General features: G+C 47.0%; 3 protein-coding genes across 4 annotated transcripts in view; 2 read left to right on the top strand and 1 right to left on the bottom strand.

Annotated features, from left to right (window-relative positions):
• Positions 1-3,231, top strand: part of LOC119291322 (endo-1,4-beta-xylanase 5-like) — a 4,570-nt gene extending 1,339 nt beyond the window's left edge. The window contains exons 3-5 of the mRNA XM_037570066.1: positions 1,275-1,497; positions 1,591-1,754; positions 1,849-3,231. Of these exons, the coding sequence (XP_037425963.1) occupies positions 1,275-1,497; positions 1,591-1,754; positions 1,849-3,084 (1,623 nt within the window). The 3' untranslated portion in view covers positions 3,085-3,231. The remainder of the gene's footprint in view (positions 1-1,274; positions 1,498-1,590; positions 1,755-1,848) is intronic.
• Positions 3,232-3,533: 302 nt separating this feature from the next.
• On the bottom strand, positions 3,534-12,560 carry LOC119291320 (elongator complex protein 5-like). Of its 2 annotated transcripts, none has more exons than XM_037570063.1 (10): positions 12,317-12,560; positions 12,127-12,219; positions 11,681-11,856; positions 11,545-11,591; positions 10,932-11,001; positions 10,393-10,619; positions 10,207-10,296; positions 10,018-10,093; positions 9,516-9,768; positions 3,534-3,924 (listed from the first exon to the last, which is right to left on the bottom strand). In XM_037570063.1, exons 1-9 carry the CDS (start codon positions 12,484-12,486, stop codon positions 9,563-9,565), a joined length of 1,155 nt encoding a protein of 384 aa, XP_037425960.1. In that variant the 5' UTR covers positions 12,487-12,560; the 3' UTR covers positions 3,534-3,924; positions 9,516-9,562. The 2 variants fall into 2 exon arrangements, with proteins under 2 accessions (XP_037425960.1, XP_037425961.1); XM_037570064.1 differs by lacking the exon at positions 3,534-3,924 and adding an exon at positions 9,121-9,423.
• An 81-nt stretch (positions 12,561-12,641) lies between these two features.
• Positions 12,642-15,058, top strand: LOC119291321 (yrdC domain-containing protein, mitochondrial-like). The gene is made up of 5 exons (XM_037570065.1): positions 12,642-12,884; positions 13,406-13,627; positions 14,027-14,202; positions 14,291-14,582; positions 14,739-15,058. Exons 1-5 carry the CDS (start codon positions 12,808-12,810, stop codon positions 14,794-14,796), a joined length of 825 nt encoding a protein of 274 aa, XP_037425962.1. The 5' UTR covers positions 12,642-12,807; the 3' UTR covers positions 14,797-15,058.
• Positions 15,059-16,577: the final 1,519 nt, after the last annotated feature.

The raw sequence follows: 16,577 nt of genomic DNA, 5'->3' as shown, positions 1-16,577 counted from the left end.
GAAACGAACCAAACAAATATCTAGGAAGTTAGAAATCGGAGTTAAAGCCGTGTGGAACGCCAAGAGGTCGATCGAGATGGCCGAAAGCCTCTACAGAGTCTCGCCGAATTCATCGGCGCACCAATCGCGCGCCACAGACAAACAGAGCTCCATCGGTCCGGCGTGCCGAACCCGCACCACACGCCGGGTCGTTTTGACCTTTGCTACGTTTATTCCAGCACGCCGGTCCGTTTCCAGCCTAACATTCAGTACATTTCCATGTACCTTGGTGGCTCTGGTGCCGTGGTGCGGTAGCAGCGTCCGTCAACAGGCCTCTCTCTACCTAAACTCTAATGTGGGTGACAGGAATTCCAGCTCCAACAACTAAAAAACTGCACAGATCACACGCAGTAGCACCATGCATGTTGGCAAGTTGCTGACTTGTTCACAAGTGCACTCACTATGAATGATCATGGGGTCATTTGTGAACGCAACTTTGGGTGTGATCAGAGTTGAGTTGGGATGATACACGGTGATGGCCATGCTTTTCGGCCAAGGCCAAGCAGGGGAGGGCGTGTGTACCCCAGTGTCCGCCACACACCGCGGCTGCATGCACGCCCTCGTCCCACTCACTTTTCCACTGCACCCAACCCAAGAAATGCTAATCATATGCGCTTACTCGGGCACTTAGCTAGCTTTTGGTTTAACTTTTGCCGGTTGGTTGGTGAAGACAGTGTCATTAGCCCTCCTTCTGCATGTGTGAAATGTTCCATGCCAAGAGCTCGACCAAAGTCAAGTGCGCCCAAACAAAGGGCCCAAAGAAATCACTAAGTAACTTATTTTACCTTTTGTTTAAGTCTCATGTTAGGCGCTGTTAGATATGCGATCACTTGGACTTTTTCAGACAGTCAAACAATATTCTTCTAGGTCACTAGCGCCCGTGGTCAAGTAGTCGCATGGAAGACGAAACTCGTAGGCAGCCAGGCAGCCAGTGATAACTTACCAAACAAAAGCAACGGTCCGTAAAATAATATGGCATGCGCGTGCTTGTCTGAACACTCTGAATCCTCACGGTTTGGCGACGGTTACTATCAGCTGCAGTAGTTCTGAACGGTAACGACCTTTTAGTGACTTTCACCGAGACGTTGACATGTTCGGTTGATAGTTTTGTCAGTTACTACTACTAGTGCTTTCTGCCCATTTTCTAATCTGCATTTCCGCACACTTTGACTTCATTTGTTACTGTTGGTAACTTTTTATTGAGCTGACCTATGTATGATGGCGTGAATGCGCAGTGCTTGGCTGAGCCGCTGGAGGCTCACTACGGCGGCGGCGTGATCGTGAACTCGGACTTCAGCGCCGGCCTCCAGGGCTGGTCGGCCTTCGGGTACGGCAGCGTCACGGAGGGCGCGTCGCCGACGGGGAACAAGTACGCCGTGGCGGCGAACCGGACGCGGCCGTACCAGAGCGTCAGCCAGAAGGTGTACCTGCAGAACGACACGCACTACACCCTCTCAGGTCTGAATCTCACAGCCACTGCTACGTACACCTCTCTCTAACTTCAGAGTTTGTGGGGACTGTCGCTCACAAGGGCAGGACTTGTGGTTGCAGCTTGGTTGCAGGTTAGCGACCGGAGCGCCGACGTGATAGCCGTCGTGAAGACCGCCGACAACTTCATCCACGCCGGCGGGGTCGACGCCAAGTCCGGCTGCTGGTCCATCCTCAAAGGCGGTCTCACCCCCGCCGCCTCCGGCCCGGCTGAACTCTACTTCGAGGTAAACACAAACCCGCAGCGTTTCTGTCTACACGTTCTTGGAAACAAAATGAGTACGCACGATCGTTTACATGCTCTGCTTTTGGCGCGTACAGAGCAACTCGACGGTGGCCATCTGGGTGGACAACGTGTCGCTGCAGCCCTTCTCCAAGGAGGAGTGGAGCTCCCACCGGCACGCGGCCGTGAAGAAGGCCCGGAAGAGGACGGTGCGGCTGCGCGCCAGGGACGCGGCCGGCAACCCGGTGCCGGGCGCGCGGGTGCACGTCCGGCAGGTCCGGAGCGCCTTCCCGCTGGGGTCAGCGATGAGCCACGAGATCATCACCAACGTGAAGTACCAGGAGTGGTTCGCCAAGCGGTTCACGGTGACCACCTTCGAGAACGAGATGAAGTGGTACAGCACGGAGTGGACGCAGGGGCACGAGGACTACACCGTGCCCGACGCGATGCTCCGGTTCGCGCACAGCCACGGCATCGCCGTGCGCGGGCACAACGTCTTCTGGGACGACCCCAACACGCAGCTGGGGTGGGTGAAGGCGCTGAGCGGCGACCAGCTCCGCGCGGCCACCGCCAACCGGATGAGGTCGGTCATGTCGCGGTACGCCGGCAAGGTGATCGCGTGGGACGTGGTGAACGAGAACCTGCACTTCGACTTCTTCGAGGAGAAGTTCGGGGCCGGCGCGTCGGCGGCCTTCTACCAGAAGGCGCACGGCATGGACGGCAGCGCGCTCATGTCCATGAACGACTTCAACACGCTGGAGCAGCCCGGGGACCAGAGCGGCCTCCCCAGCAAGTACCTCAACAAGCTGTCGCAGATCAAGGACGCGTTCCCCGGCAACGGCATCGGCGTCCGGATGGCCATCGGCCTCGAGGGCCACTTCGGCGCCAACCCCAGCATCCCCTACGTCCGGGCGGCGCTGGACACCCTGTCGCAGGCCGGCGTGCCCATCTGGCTCACGGAGATCGACGTGAAGCCGGGGCCGGACCAGGCGTACCACCTGGAGCAGGTGCTCAGGGAGGTGTACTCGCACCCGGCCGTGCACGGCATCGTGCTCTGGACGGCGTGGCACCCGCAGGGCTGCTACGTCATGTGCCTCACCGACGACAACTTCAACAACCTCCCCGTCGGCGACACGGTTGACAAGCTCATCGCGGAGTGGAAGACGAGCTCGCACGTCGGCGTGGCGGACGCCGACGGCCACTACGAGGCGGAGCTCTTCCACGGGGACTACCAGGTCACCGTCACCCACCCGGCGGCGGCGGCCAACTCCACCGTCGTGCAGAGCCTCAGAGTTGACAGGGAGTCGGACAACGAGTACACCATACACGTGTAGTCTAGTACTAGTATGCATAGGCGTCTAGCTAGCGCCCATGCGGTGATTTCAGAGATGCCTGCCATTGATTGTTGATTTAGAGCATTATTGTTGGGATTTCATAGGAGCCCGCCCATGAGATTGAATTCTCAGTCCTGGAGAGGCGGTTGATCATGTGTTCAATTTATAAATTATATAATGAAGAAGTTCGATTTGTTATCTTAATAATAAGTTTGCATGTCATTTCTGCCATCCTCGATACCATAGTAAATTGAAGCATATGACGCGTTTAACGCTGGTTTAGTTCATGGAGATTCACCGAAGGCTCAACAATCAGTTACTGGCCATCAAACATTAATCAACATACGTACTCCCTCCGTTCCAAAATAAATGATTCAACTTTATAATAACTTTAATACAAAGTTGAGTCATCTATTTTGAAACGGAGGGAGTAGCATCGAGCAAACAAATACACAATTAGACTCCCGGTGTATACTCTCATATAACTGAAAAAACAGTGTTACATGCCACATCATCTTGTTCTGGACCCATTTCAGCGATTGTGACACTAGCCAGCATTCATGCACGCAAAAAAAAAAAACTACAAAACCGCATTGGGGCATGACCTTTCACTCGATATGCTACCATCAACACATCTAGTCTTAAGCATTCAAGACATTTCAAACCCTTACACAAAGGTTGCCCTCCAATACTCTCAAAGCTATACATAATACAGGTGCTTAAATTGTTCAACCATAACTTTGCACTCCTTTGTCGAAAATAATAATAATAACTTTGCACTCGCTCAGCAGCAAGGCAAAGTGAATCGCCTCCAAGAATTTTCGCAAGCACCTGATGTTCCTGACGAGGCAAAAAAGGGATTCTTTTTACATAAGCGCCCATCTAAGCAAAAGGTATTGTTACATGCTCATAGTATACAAACGAAACATGAAGAGAAAAATGGAACTAAACGCCTAGTTGATGTGGGCAACCGTGAACTGCTGGGCAGACACATCTATTGAGCTTGTAAATCAACAAATGCTACTCCCTCTGTTCATATTATAAGATGTTCAAACTTTTTCCTAAATCAGATGTGCGTAGACACGTTTTAGTGTGTTTGTTCAATCATTCAATCTGTACTTAGTCCATATACCGAAATACCCAAAACATCTTATAATAGTGGACGAAGAGAGTATTATGTCCTATCTAATTACCTCCACACATGCGACTGACTTCATACTATTTTTCTCTCCTTTTATGACAACTACTCCCATAGTAACATCAACAGAAGTCTTAAGTTCAAACACAAGAACTTGTAGTGGTGCAGAAAATATGAAGATTTTGATAGGGAGGTTAGTTCTTCTCTTGTTGACTGTCTGTAGGTTAGTTGTTCCCGGTTGGTTCTAATTTAGAACATTCTTTTTATGCAAACACTATAGATGTGTTGGGGTGTTAAAGGATGGTATCAGAGCACATGTTTACATAAGACGTGACCTTAGCACATGGAGTAGGTAAAGCCATAGGAATAAAAAAACTATTTTGATCCATAAGCCGGTGAACCGCCTCGCGGTATGCTATCATCCGCGGATCTCTTGCTTCAAAGTTCTTCGTAACCTAGGGAATCACCATGCACCTCCAGCCTACGGATGCCCATGGAGATGGCCAAATGCAAACCATGGAGGATGGTCTCGTATTCGACCATGTTGTTGTCGTTGAAGAGGATCTGCAACACACAACGTATCTGGTCTAATGTAGGAGACACCGGGACGCTGCCGGTGATGGAAAAATTACCAATTTTCCGATTGATTTAATCCAGAAATAAATCATGATAATGACATGCAATATTTAATATTGTATTGATATTTAACCATGTAAGCACGTATTAAGCATACAACAGATACATCTATGTAATGAACAAGTACGACCAACATAGGAATAAACTGGTTATACCCTCTAGTTGGCCAGGTCAAAGTCACAGCGGCGGCAACATGCTCGGTAGCCTTCTTCTTTCGACACATGTCGAAGTCGGAGAGGTCAAGGGCATAGTCGAAGTAGAGAACAAAGACGAATAGCAGCGAACAGTCGCACCGGAGACGCTCCCCAAGAACCTAATCGCCCTTCTCCCGGTGCAGGATCGCAAAGGCCGGGGTTCCAGAGGCCTGCTCTCCCGTACAGTCGTGCACACGGTTAACAGGATGGGATCACTGAAAGCAGCCGCGGCGAGCAGAATGACAGTGGGTTGTGGGCGAGGAGGTAGAGAAAATGCAATATGTGTGACAACTAGAGTTGACGACGCCTCCTATATATAGGCGGTCATGGTAGGGAAACGTGGGGCTGGACCTACGCCCGAGTCGGCAACAACCCATGATCCGACGTCTCAGATTCATAGCAAGTCCAAGAATGACTCGTAATTAACTGCCTGACCGGCAAAAGTTAAGCACACGCATGACATAGGTTTGAGCTCGGCTCGGCTCATTCACGAAACAAGGCACGTGCTCGAGCGTGGCGTGGTGAGGCGGGCGGCAGAAGAGCAACGTGGGAAGCATTCCTCTTCTCAAGCTCCAATAGCATGCAGAAGAGAATCTCTTACAAAGAGGTCTCGACACTCCTTCACTCATGAGATAGGAATGAGGAGCACGGGCAAAGTTTAGCCCCACCTCATGAGTCGAGGGGTGTGAATACCCCCTTATAAGGGATATTCTTCTGCATGCTATTGGAGCTTGAGATGAGAAGTTGTTCCCGTGCACTCCTCTGCCGCCGCCCGCCTCGCCACGCCTGGCCTACACGCGCGCCGGGTTTCGTGAATGAGATAAGCCGAACTCAAACCTATGTCATGTGTGCGCTTAATTTTTGCCGGTCAGGAACGGATAATTAATTGGCAACTAATTATAAGTCACTAACGACGCGCTACAAATCCGAGACGTCTGATCGTGGGTTGTTGCCGACTCGGGTGTTGGTCCAGCCCCACGTCTTCCTACCACGACCGCCTATATATTGGAGGTGTCGATAACCCTAGCCGTCACCCAGATCGAATCGCATTTGCTCTACCTCCTCACGCTCAACCCACAATTGTTCCGTTCGCTGCTGCTGCTTTCAGCAATCATGTCCCATCAACCGCGTGCACGGTTGTACAGGAGAGCAGGCCTCTGGTACCCCGTCATTTGCGATCCTGCACCGTGAGAAGGGCAATTAGGTTTTTGGGGAGCGTCTCCGACGAGATTGATCCCTGTTGTTTGTCTTCGTCCTATACTTCAACTATGCCCTCAACCTCTCCGACTTTGACTTGGGTGAGAACTCTGAAGCCGCAAAGAAGGCTGGCAAGGATGTTGCCGCCGCCGCGACTTTTGATCTTGCCAATCGGACGTGTAATCCGGTCATCCCTCATGTTTATTCCTATGTTGGTCGTACTTGTTGTTTACGTAGATGCATCTGTTGTATTCTTAGAACGTGCTTACATCATTAAATATCAATACGAGATTAATACTGCATGTCATTAGCATGATTTATTTCTAGATTAATTTAATCAGACAATTGCTAACTTTTCCATCAATCCAAAAACCAAAGGTCTGTAGGCAATTTTTCATTCATGACTTTGCTGCAACAATGAAAACAAACCATTTATGGGTACACATTTTAAGCGTAGGCAGACCAAAACTACATTGTGGATTTGTGGTTCATAGCGATTAACGTCTTCTGGGTCGTTGGTGGTACTCCTAAAGGAATGAATGCTCCTGAACAAGAAAAGGTGCTTGAGGAGGCCACCATTGTCTTTGTTGGAGTCGTTCTGAGTGTGATCGGAGACAAGCTAGTTGACACATATCTACATATGCAAAACTTGTGGGATGCACTCGAAGCTAAGTTCGGTGCAACTGTGGAAGCAAGATGTATGCCATGGAGCAGTTCCATGACTACATGATGGTTGAGACTTGAGAACCGTCCTGTGTTGGACCAGGCTGAGATACAATGCATCGTTAAGGAGCTCAAACTCCTTAAGTGTGAGTTACCGGACAAGTTTATTGCGGGATGCATAATTGCTAAACTCCTTCCTTGGAGGAGCTTTGCTACTACTCTGGAAATCCAGAGATGTGAATTCTCAGTAAAGGATGTCATCGATCATATGTGTGTTGAAGAGAATCTTTCTTGGAGGAGCTTTGCTACTACCCAGGCCGGGGAGCATTTTGGATCCATCGAAGTACATGGCCTAGTGCTGGTAGTCGATTTCCCTGGGGGCCTACTGGGCCTCCAACATTGCAGTGAAGCACAAATTGCACAAGGACCCCCTCGTGCACACGGTAGACCTCGACTTGAAGTCAGAGGCCACCATCAAGGCCAAGGAATAACTCACTGGCTGATGTGGCTAGAGGTACCATTTTTTATTTTTGCTATGTTGTTTGTGATATAGCTTTTACACTACTTTGGGATGTTACAGTAAGACGGCCTTGTTCAGTAATCAGTAATATGTTTTGGTTTGGGGGCTTGATATTGCTTATGTTGCTTGGTAAAAACAACAACAACAAAGCCTTTAGTCCCAAACAAGTTTGGGGTAGGCTAGAGGTGAAACCCATAAGATCTCGCGACCAGCTCATGGCTCTGGCACATGGATAGCAAGCTTCCATGCCCCCCTGTCCATAGCTAGTTCTTTGGTGATACTCCAATCCTTCAAGTCTCTCTTAACGGACTCCTCCCATGTCAAATTCGGTCTACACTGACCTCTCTTGACATTCTCCGCACGCTTTAGCTGTCCGCTATGCACTGGAGCTTTTGGAGGCCTACGCTGAAGATGCCCAAACCATCTCAGACGATGTTGGACAAGCTTCTCCTCAATTGGTGCTACCCCAACTCTACCTCGTATATCATCATTCCGGACTCAATCCTTCCTCGTGTGGCCACAAATCCATCTCAACATACGCATCTCCGCCACACCTAACTGTTGAACATGTCGCCTTTTAGTCGGCCAACACTCGGCGCCATACAACATTGCGGGTCGAACCGTCGTCCTGTAGAACTTGCCTTTTAGCTTTTGTGGCACTCTCTTGTCACAAAGAATGCCAGAAGCTTGGCGCCACTTCATCCATCCGGCTTTGATTCGATGGTTCACATCTTCATCAATATCCCCATCCTCCTGCAGCGCTTATGTTGCTTGGTGACAGGTGAAATTTTTGGGAGGCATGCGTCATTTGCTATGTGTAGAATCAATAGAGTTGTAATGGATTTGGTGTGTGCAAAGTGGTCTTTTTTTTTTTGACACCTGAAACAGTAGGAGAGGCTCCTACTGTATATATTAAATTAAAGTATCAAAAAGTTTAGTACAATGTCATATCCTTACATCCATAGCCATGATAAAATTAAGGTTTTATGAAGGCAGCCTAAGTAAGCACTAGACTATGCGGCAGAAAAGGATTGAATAAAAGTGGGAATGAATTGTTTGTGCTTCTCTTTAGCTCTATGTATGAGTAAAGAGAAGTCCTCTTTGAATCTTCTTGCCCATGACCCAACCGTGGGGTCAATTCTTCTAAAGTGCTTGTTATTTCTTTCCTTCCACAAACTCCATGAGGCATATAGGAAAATCTCCATAAACATTTGGTTGTTCCATACGGACTTCGCTTCCTTGATCCAGTTGAGTCGATCTCCATTAGCTGTCCAGTGGATATTCAAAGTGTCCCAACAGGCTGAACTGAAGTGGCAAGTAAAGATCATGTGTTCAATGGTTTCTTCCACATTGCTGCCACATAGAATGCAACCATACTTGCCCCCGATGTTGTAATGCCTTCTCTTCAACATGTTTCTGGTGTTGAGGCGATCAGAGAGAAGGAGCCAACCGAAGACTTTAATTTTCATTGTGGCCGAAGATTTCCAGAGCCATTTGTAGGTAATATGGGCAGTGGCCTCACGGAAATAGAAATTATAGTATCTTTTGGCAGTGTATATCTCAGAGCCCCAGCAAATTAATTTTACTATATCATTTTAACATGTCAGTTGTCATATGTTAATTTGTATTAGTTCAAATACATTTTGGTGTTTCTCTTTTTTTTGGAATTTCTCTTTTAGAGAAGGAAGTAGATGCACACTTTTACTAAAAATTCAAAACAGTGGGAGTGTGCAGTGGTGGAGCATGAAACAAATTGAAGAACGTGTCAACCGCTTCCTCAGTGGGCCATCCGTGGTTCTAGGGCCAAATAGTGCCAACTCCTAAGATGAAATAGAAAGACAAGGACTAGCCATGGCCCGATTTGGTCTCCACTACGCTCCGCCACTGGGAGTGTGGGTAATATTCTTTTGATATTCCAGAACAGCGAGCTTTCTTTTGTGAGAAAAAGTAGCTTCTAAACAACAACAGAAGGCATCTCCCTCACTCTAGCACTGTGAACATTAAACATCTGTGATCAGCATAAGCAATAAGGAATGGAGAAGACCAATAACAACAAAAGACCGCAGTTCTCGGTAAGTGTTACCTTTGATTTGATAGCTGCCCACTAAGATAAACAGAGCTCAATTGTGGCTAAATATCCAAATCATCATCGGGGTCTTCATCCGAGTCAGGTCGCTCATCATCAGAATCACGAAGGTAATGAATTTCACCCTTCGCGTTTGCAGATTTAAGAGCTTCTGTTTCATCCAGGAGAGCTGACGTAGTTAAATTGGGATCTTGACGAGCCTCCGGGAGAGATCGCCGTCCATCGTATATACGGATTGGCTCGCCCTTTCCTGAAATTAAGGTAAGAGCAAGCGGCAATCAGTTACTGATTCTTCATCAATTCAGCTCAGGCAGCCAAAATGTGACATACTCCCTCTGTAAAGAAATATAAGAGCGTTTAGATCACTCTGTAAAGAAATATAAGAGTGTTTAGATCACTACTTAAGTGATCTAAACGCTCTTATATATCTTTACAGAGGGGGTACAAAACTTAAGACCGACACTAACTTTTGGTCAGTAACTCCATTTTATGAGAGTACCTTGATGTTCGAAAGGAAGAACAACATTTGCCCTGTCACTGCGTTCCTTTTCTGACAACTCAAGATTGAACTGAACCTGTTCGCCAACATATTACAATTCATAACCAATATTTTTTACAGAAACCAAACCAAATTATAAGGCAAATGTGCTAATATTATTCAAATACAGGTTGGGATGTATGAACAAACCTTAGGTAGTAGACTCTGGTTCACTTCCATACTTACAGAAGTAGCAGAAATAAATTTTACATCACATCCCTCAACACATAACTCCTCATACTGCATAGGTAGGGATATTTAAATCAAATATTATTCACAGTGTGGTATATTTAGAATAAGTTGAAGTTTTGCCCAGCAAATGACCAAGAGCTTTACCAGATGCTTCACCCGTCCATTCCTTCGTTTCAGGCGCACATGGAACTTTGCTTTCGAATAGTTATGCTCAAGGAAAGACATGTCCCCCCTACGTTCTTCTCCATATACAGAATCTACAACTTCTGGCTCTACACAAGCAACCATGGTAGAAAGACATTCAAAAGCTCGGGAAAACTTGGTTTCATGGAGATCTGAATGCATTAGCCAGAAGATCGACGATATCTGATCTGAAATACGAGGATAGTACACATTAATACTTTAAGCATCACATGAAGAATGGTACATCAACCTATTAGACCATATGAATGCTTCATATTGATACTGCAGTCCATTTAGTCGGTGTGTTGCTCAAGATAACCTCAAGTGTGGTCCTTTAGTTGATGTGCAATTGTGCAGCGTATATCCGTGTACATTACAAGATATATACAGCATGCATTTTTTGTACAATATATGCTGCATCATTAATGTAAATGCTGAATTTCAATTGTATCTACTTTTTACCATGAGCACAAATGGAAAATATAAAAGAGAAATAATACCATGGCTTCGAAGATTGCTAAGAAGGCCTGAAATTGATTGCACTGAAGCATGCCTTAACATAGAGCTAATCTGAAATATCATGAAGGACTTTGCTGTTAAACATCAAAGAATTTAAATAATATTGTAAAGGTGTGATGAACTTTTTTCAATCATAAAGAATGCAAAGACGGGTTTGCTTTAATATAAACAGTGTCAAGTTATAATCATAAAATGCAAATAGTAGAATACTTGTAGGTGACATGTTGGTGTTATCCAGATGGGGGTAAAGTGAGATATTGGTTTGATAATTTTGATTGATTGTTCCGGATGACCCAAAGCTACTGAAGTTCAACACAAACTGCTAACTACAAGATTAAGGTGTACTGTTCAATTTTGGCATGAACTTCCGGAATTCGCATTTTAATGCAGCCAGTCCATAAGCATCAAGAGTACTAAATTATACTAGCAGAAGAATATATGTATGGTAATATGTGGCACAAAGTATGCCAGAATTGCAATTAACACAATACAACCCAGTTTCATCTTTAGGGAAAACATACTTGGTACTGTATTAAAAATCTGCCCTAAGTAAGCTTTCCATAGAAGAAAAAAAGTTTCCATCAAGGTACATACTGAATCAACAGCAACAGAAAAATAGGTCTTGCCTTCTCCTTCAAACCCTGATATGCATAGCATACAGTGTGTCATTAGCTTCATGATCATAAATAAGGAAATTAAAAAGTAAAAAAGGTTATATGGTGGATTGTACCTCTTCCAAGATCAATTATGGAGCACGACAACTTATCAACATCCTTCACACTTCTGAAAGTTGTGATGGTGTCTTTGTTTGTTGAGCATGGTGTTCCACTGTCCTCTTGTTGCTGCTGTCTTCGAATATTTTGCTTCCACCCCAGTGGGTCTGAGTAGCAATCCAATATCCGAACACTGTTGGAACAATGCAAAAATTCTAAAACAGGGTATTGCACATTCATGTAAATTCTACCATCATGAGCATTTAAACTATGACCTGCATTGCGCCAACTTTGGCCTACATTAAGGAGATGCTATGTGAGGTTCACAGTAGAACATTTTAACAGAAAATAATCTCTGATTTCACAGTCTAGCTCACACTTTAAAATGTCAACTCTACAAATTGTCTGTTATGCTAAAGCTCTGAATGCCTTTTCCAATTTAAATTACTCTGCTAAGTCTTACCATCGACTCAGTGCATTTGAATCAAGGCCGTGCCGAAGCATGACATCCAGGTAAACTTCCGGGCTCCGATCAAACGCCACAACCACAAGTCCCCTGCACCACCACAATTTGCCAGCCAAACCAGCAACCCGCGTCATTATCCAGCCGAGGCCAAGCTAAAGCAGCATACCACAGAGGATCCCAGCAGTACCTGGCCTGTGCCTTCCCCGCGGCCGCGTTGGAGGCGACGGCGGCGGCGACGTGGAGCATGGCGCGCGCCGCGAGGGGGCAGCACTGGAGGGAGCCCTCCACGGCCAGCGCCGGCGCGTGCTCGCCGTCGAGGCGGCCGTCCCGGAGGCACCTCACGGCCGCGTCCGCCATCTCAGCTCGCCGGCGGCGCCTCCCGACTCAAAGCCTTAAACCCTAGCGCGAGGGGATGGAGCTTTTGCACAAGGGCCCCTCCCTCCTCGCGCCTCTTCGCGGAACAGCCCTCCCAGCTCGGGACCTCGCAGAGCTCCCGGAAGCCAGGAGCGGCACGGGCCCACCTGTCAGGCAGACTCGGAGTGCTTCCCCTGCCCATGTCGGATACGTTTGAGGTTTGACTCCTCCTCCCTGTTCTAAAAAGCTCAGGTTCTCCTGTTCCTCTGCTCGTTTGCTGCGCGGCGGCGGCGGCGAGAGGAGGGAAGAAGAGGAGCGGGCAAGATGCAGGCGTGCGCGAGGGCGGCGGGGGAGAGGCTCCCTCTGGTTCGTGCCCCCGCCAGGCAACCGCTGGCTCAGAGGTACGTATCTCTCTTCGTCTCTGCGGTTCCTGTCCGTTTGCTCCCCTAATTGATGCCCCCGCTTGCCAAGAAATTTGCTAGGCAGCTTGTTGTTCCCATGGTCCTGAGTTCGTGTTGCTACTTGCAGTTGTATCTCTGCAATCAAATAATTCATTTGAATTAACAGGATTACTGGGACTTGCTATATAAGTTATCTGTTGTGTCTGCAAGTTCTTCTTGTAGCTTACTTGTGATATATATTGTCTGTTATTCACTGAAATCCCTTTTATTTAGCAAATGAGAACTATGTGTTAATTTGATTGAGCTGTTATGGAATCCTCCTAAGGGCAACTACTTGCTCGTAATTGTCTTTTTTCCAGCGCATTGGCGACATAAATTGTCTGTTGCTATTTTCGTTTGGCATTTGCTGCTGCTCACTGAAGTTACTTTTTTGGAGCACATAAAAAATATTTGTTTTAATTTCATTGAGGTTTTGTGAAATCCTCGTTCGGGTTAATACCACTAACACGCTTTTTTTCCAGCTTTGTTAAGGTCAGCAGACCATCTTCTCTGCATGAGACAAATCCTGTAGTGTCCTGCTCAGCGAGGTTGTCGGAAAATATTTCACACAAAATAGAAGCCAGCACAGATCATATTCTTCCAGCATCGCAAGATCATGTCGTTAAAGCAATCGACGCAATTAATGGGGGGCAAGTGATCGCGGTGCCCACCGATACAATATACGGGTTTGCTTGTGATGCATGGTTAGCGCTTTCTTAATTTCTCTTTTGTGCTAGAAGATTTAGTTTGTTTCTTTCCTTCTTGTAAATGCCGTTTTCATGTTGATTCCAGATTAGCACTTGCTGCAGTGTTGCGGTGTGGTTGTATAGCACACAGAATCTGAAATTGCTTTCATGAATACTCCTGAATCAAGTTATGATGAATCTGTCCTGTGCCCATATCTAAATTAGGCATATGATGTAAACATCCAGATTAAATTTCAGAAACCTTCATTAGTTACTTCTGAACCTTGCTTTCACTCATAGTTAAAAGTAGTCCATTGCATCCTTCTGAGCTAAGACTTTCATTTTGGAGTTTCTTTCACTGAATTTTAGTTGGTTGGATTCATCCATGATTCGCTCTAAAAAGGCTCTTCATGACAGTTCTGCAGAAGCAGTTAACCGGATATATGAAATCAAAGGACGCATACATACACGCCCTCTGGCCATCTGCGTTGCTGATGTCCCAGAAATATCACGGTTTGCCATAGTGGATCACTTGCCCCATGGTTTGCTTCATAATCTCCTTCCTGGGCCTGTCACTGTTGTTTTAAAGCGAGGTGAGGATACTACACTACATTTCAGGTTTATCAAGCTTCTTTGTTAACCTGCATGAGGTGCTGAATATATTCTTTATTCGTTACATAGGTGAGAACAGTATACTGGAGAGATCACTTAATCCTGGTCTGGACAGCATTGGAGTACGTGTGCCAAAATTGGATTTCATACGATCCATTGCTCGTGGTGCTGGAAGTGCACTTGCACTTACAAGCGCCAACTTAAGTGGTCGTCCTAGTAGCGTCAGTGTCAAAGATTTCGGGGATCTATGGCCACACTGTTCATATGTCTTTGATGGTGGTATACTTCCTTCTGGACGTGCTGGTTCAACAATTGTTGACCTAATAACACCAGGAGTCTACAAGATATTGAGAGATGGAAGGTAAGCGCAATAATTGTAATATCACTTATTATTATTTTGTGGGAAACATCAATTATTATTAATAGCTCTCATCAATTTGGGATATGTACTGTACTAATCTTAATACAATAGTATTCAATTTGACTTGAATCTGTAACACGGGATACATTTGTGCAGTTCGAGGGAGGAAACAACGGCTGTGCTGGGAAAATTTGGCTTTGTTGAAGCTTCATAGCAGCTGGCGCCTTCATACTAATTTCCTGTTTAATTAGGTTGTAGCAGACTATATGATGTTCTTTGTGATTTACTCTTGTGTCTCTATAACTTTTTGGTTGAAGCGTTAGTTTATTTTCCGTGCAACAATATCCACGACTGTGCCCTTACAGCCTTGCAATTTAATGTAACATTCATCTGGTACAGATCATTCAGATATACTAGTAGATTACAGTTGTATTCCTATGGAAGCTACAGGAAAGTAATCTTAATTGAGAACTCGAGATGGATTCTGTGTACACGGTAAGGGACGTGTTAATTAATTTGTGTAACATATTGTGATGATGATGCGATGTCTTCAACAGTATAACAGCAGAGTTGATGTTATTTGTTTGGAATGCAACATGGACTTGATTTGTTTTGCCTCGAATGAAATGATTCTACTCCCAACGTCCCATAATATAAGAACGTTTTTGACACTAGTGAACGTTCTTATATTATGGGATGGAGGGAGTAGTTCTCAACTTTTTTTTAGATCCCTAGTTCTCAACTTTTGATGTGGTTTAGCAGTACTTAAGAACTCGTGAAAGAAATCATGAACCTTTTTCCTTTGTCCGAATCTCACGTAAGTGGTCTAATCTCTCATCAATTCCTGTGTCTCCTAACCATGCGATGGATTTAAAGTCAAGAGGCGGAGGCCCCTGCCCAGTGCCCGCATGCTAATTACGTATATATTTTTTGGGAAAACATTCGATATATTCATTATCAATCGTAGTAACTCCGCAAAAGAAAAATCATCAATCATAATAGTACAACGAACATAAAAAATAATAAAAATTGCATGCTAATCATATTAACTACTACATTATTTGTTAATAGTTAATACACATCCAAAAGCCCAGTACGTGCCTACCGAAAAAGGGTTTCCCCCCGCTTTGTATTCCAAAGCAAACCACCAAAGTACACATCGCAATGCTGGGACGAGCAGCACAACAAGCCCAAAGAAAAAGAAGAAGAAAAAATGCCAACAACGGCAGCTTGACAAAGCGCGGATGACCCGCGACCGCTGCGCCCTCCGGAAACAAACCACCACAGCCCAAGGCTCCGAACTACCGCGAACTAAGCAGCACCTCCAAGAAGGGATGCGACGCCGACGACGCTGCTGCCCGAACAAGTCCTTGGGTTTCCCCCAGTACGCGGAGGGAGGTGGGGGATAGCTACTCCCGACGCCCTCCAAGAAGGGATAGTGGCACCCGCCGGTGTCACCGCATCGGAGCCAGACGAACCGGCGAGGATTTCTCCCGCACGCCAAACCCCACCAGCCAATCGGAGCCGACCAGCCAAACCACCGCCCAACTATGCGCCACGACGGTTGCGCCGTCACCAACACCGTCTCGCTGCGAACACAACCACGAGGCCAAGAAGAGCGGAGAGAAGATCTGAGCGACGGGAGCAGCAGCATCAAGGCCGAGCGGGAGGGAACCACCTCCACCGCCGTTGTGCGGGAGGCCCGCGCCTCTGGCACTGTCGCGGTAGCCGTCCGGACACGGCAGCGGGGCATACCAGGCCACCCCCGGCCCGGCCAGGCCCGAAACGGGCCTGTTAAGCCCCGCCGGCCACGCTGCAGCAAGCTGGCGCCGACGCCGCCAGCCCCCGCCGATCATCGCTGCTCGCCACCGCCTCCTGGGAGCCACGCAGACGCCACACCTGTCGCCGGCCCGCCCCAACCCAGATGGAGCCCGAAGGGCCCAGATCTGGGCCGGGCGGGCGCCGCGCAGCCCCGCCGCCAACAGCGCCGCCGCC

The sequence above is a fragment of the Triticum dicoccoides genome, chromosome 4B (genome assembly GCF_002162155.2).
Source record: "Triticum dicoccoides isolate Atlit2015 ecotype Zavitan chromosome 4B, WEW_v2.0, whole genome shotgun sequence".
Classification (NCBI taxonomy): domain Eukaryota; kingdom Viridiplantae; phylum Streptophyta; class Magnoliopsida; order Poales; family Poaceae; genus Triticum; species Triticum dicoccoides.
This window is presented reverse-complemented; position numbering and strand designations above follow the sequence as displayed.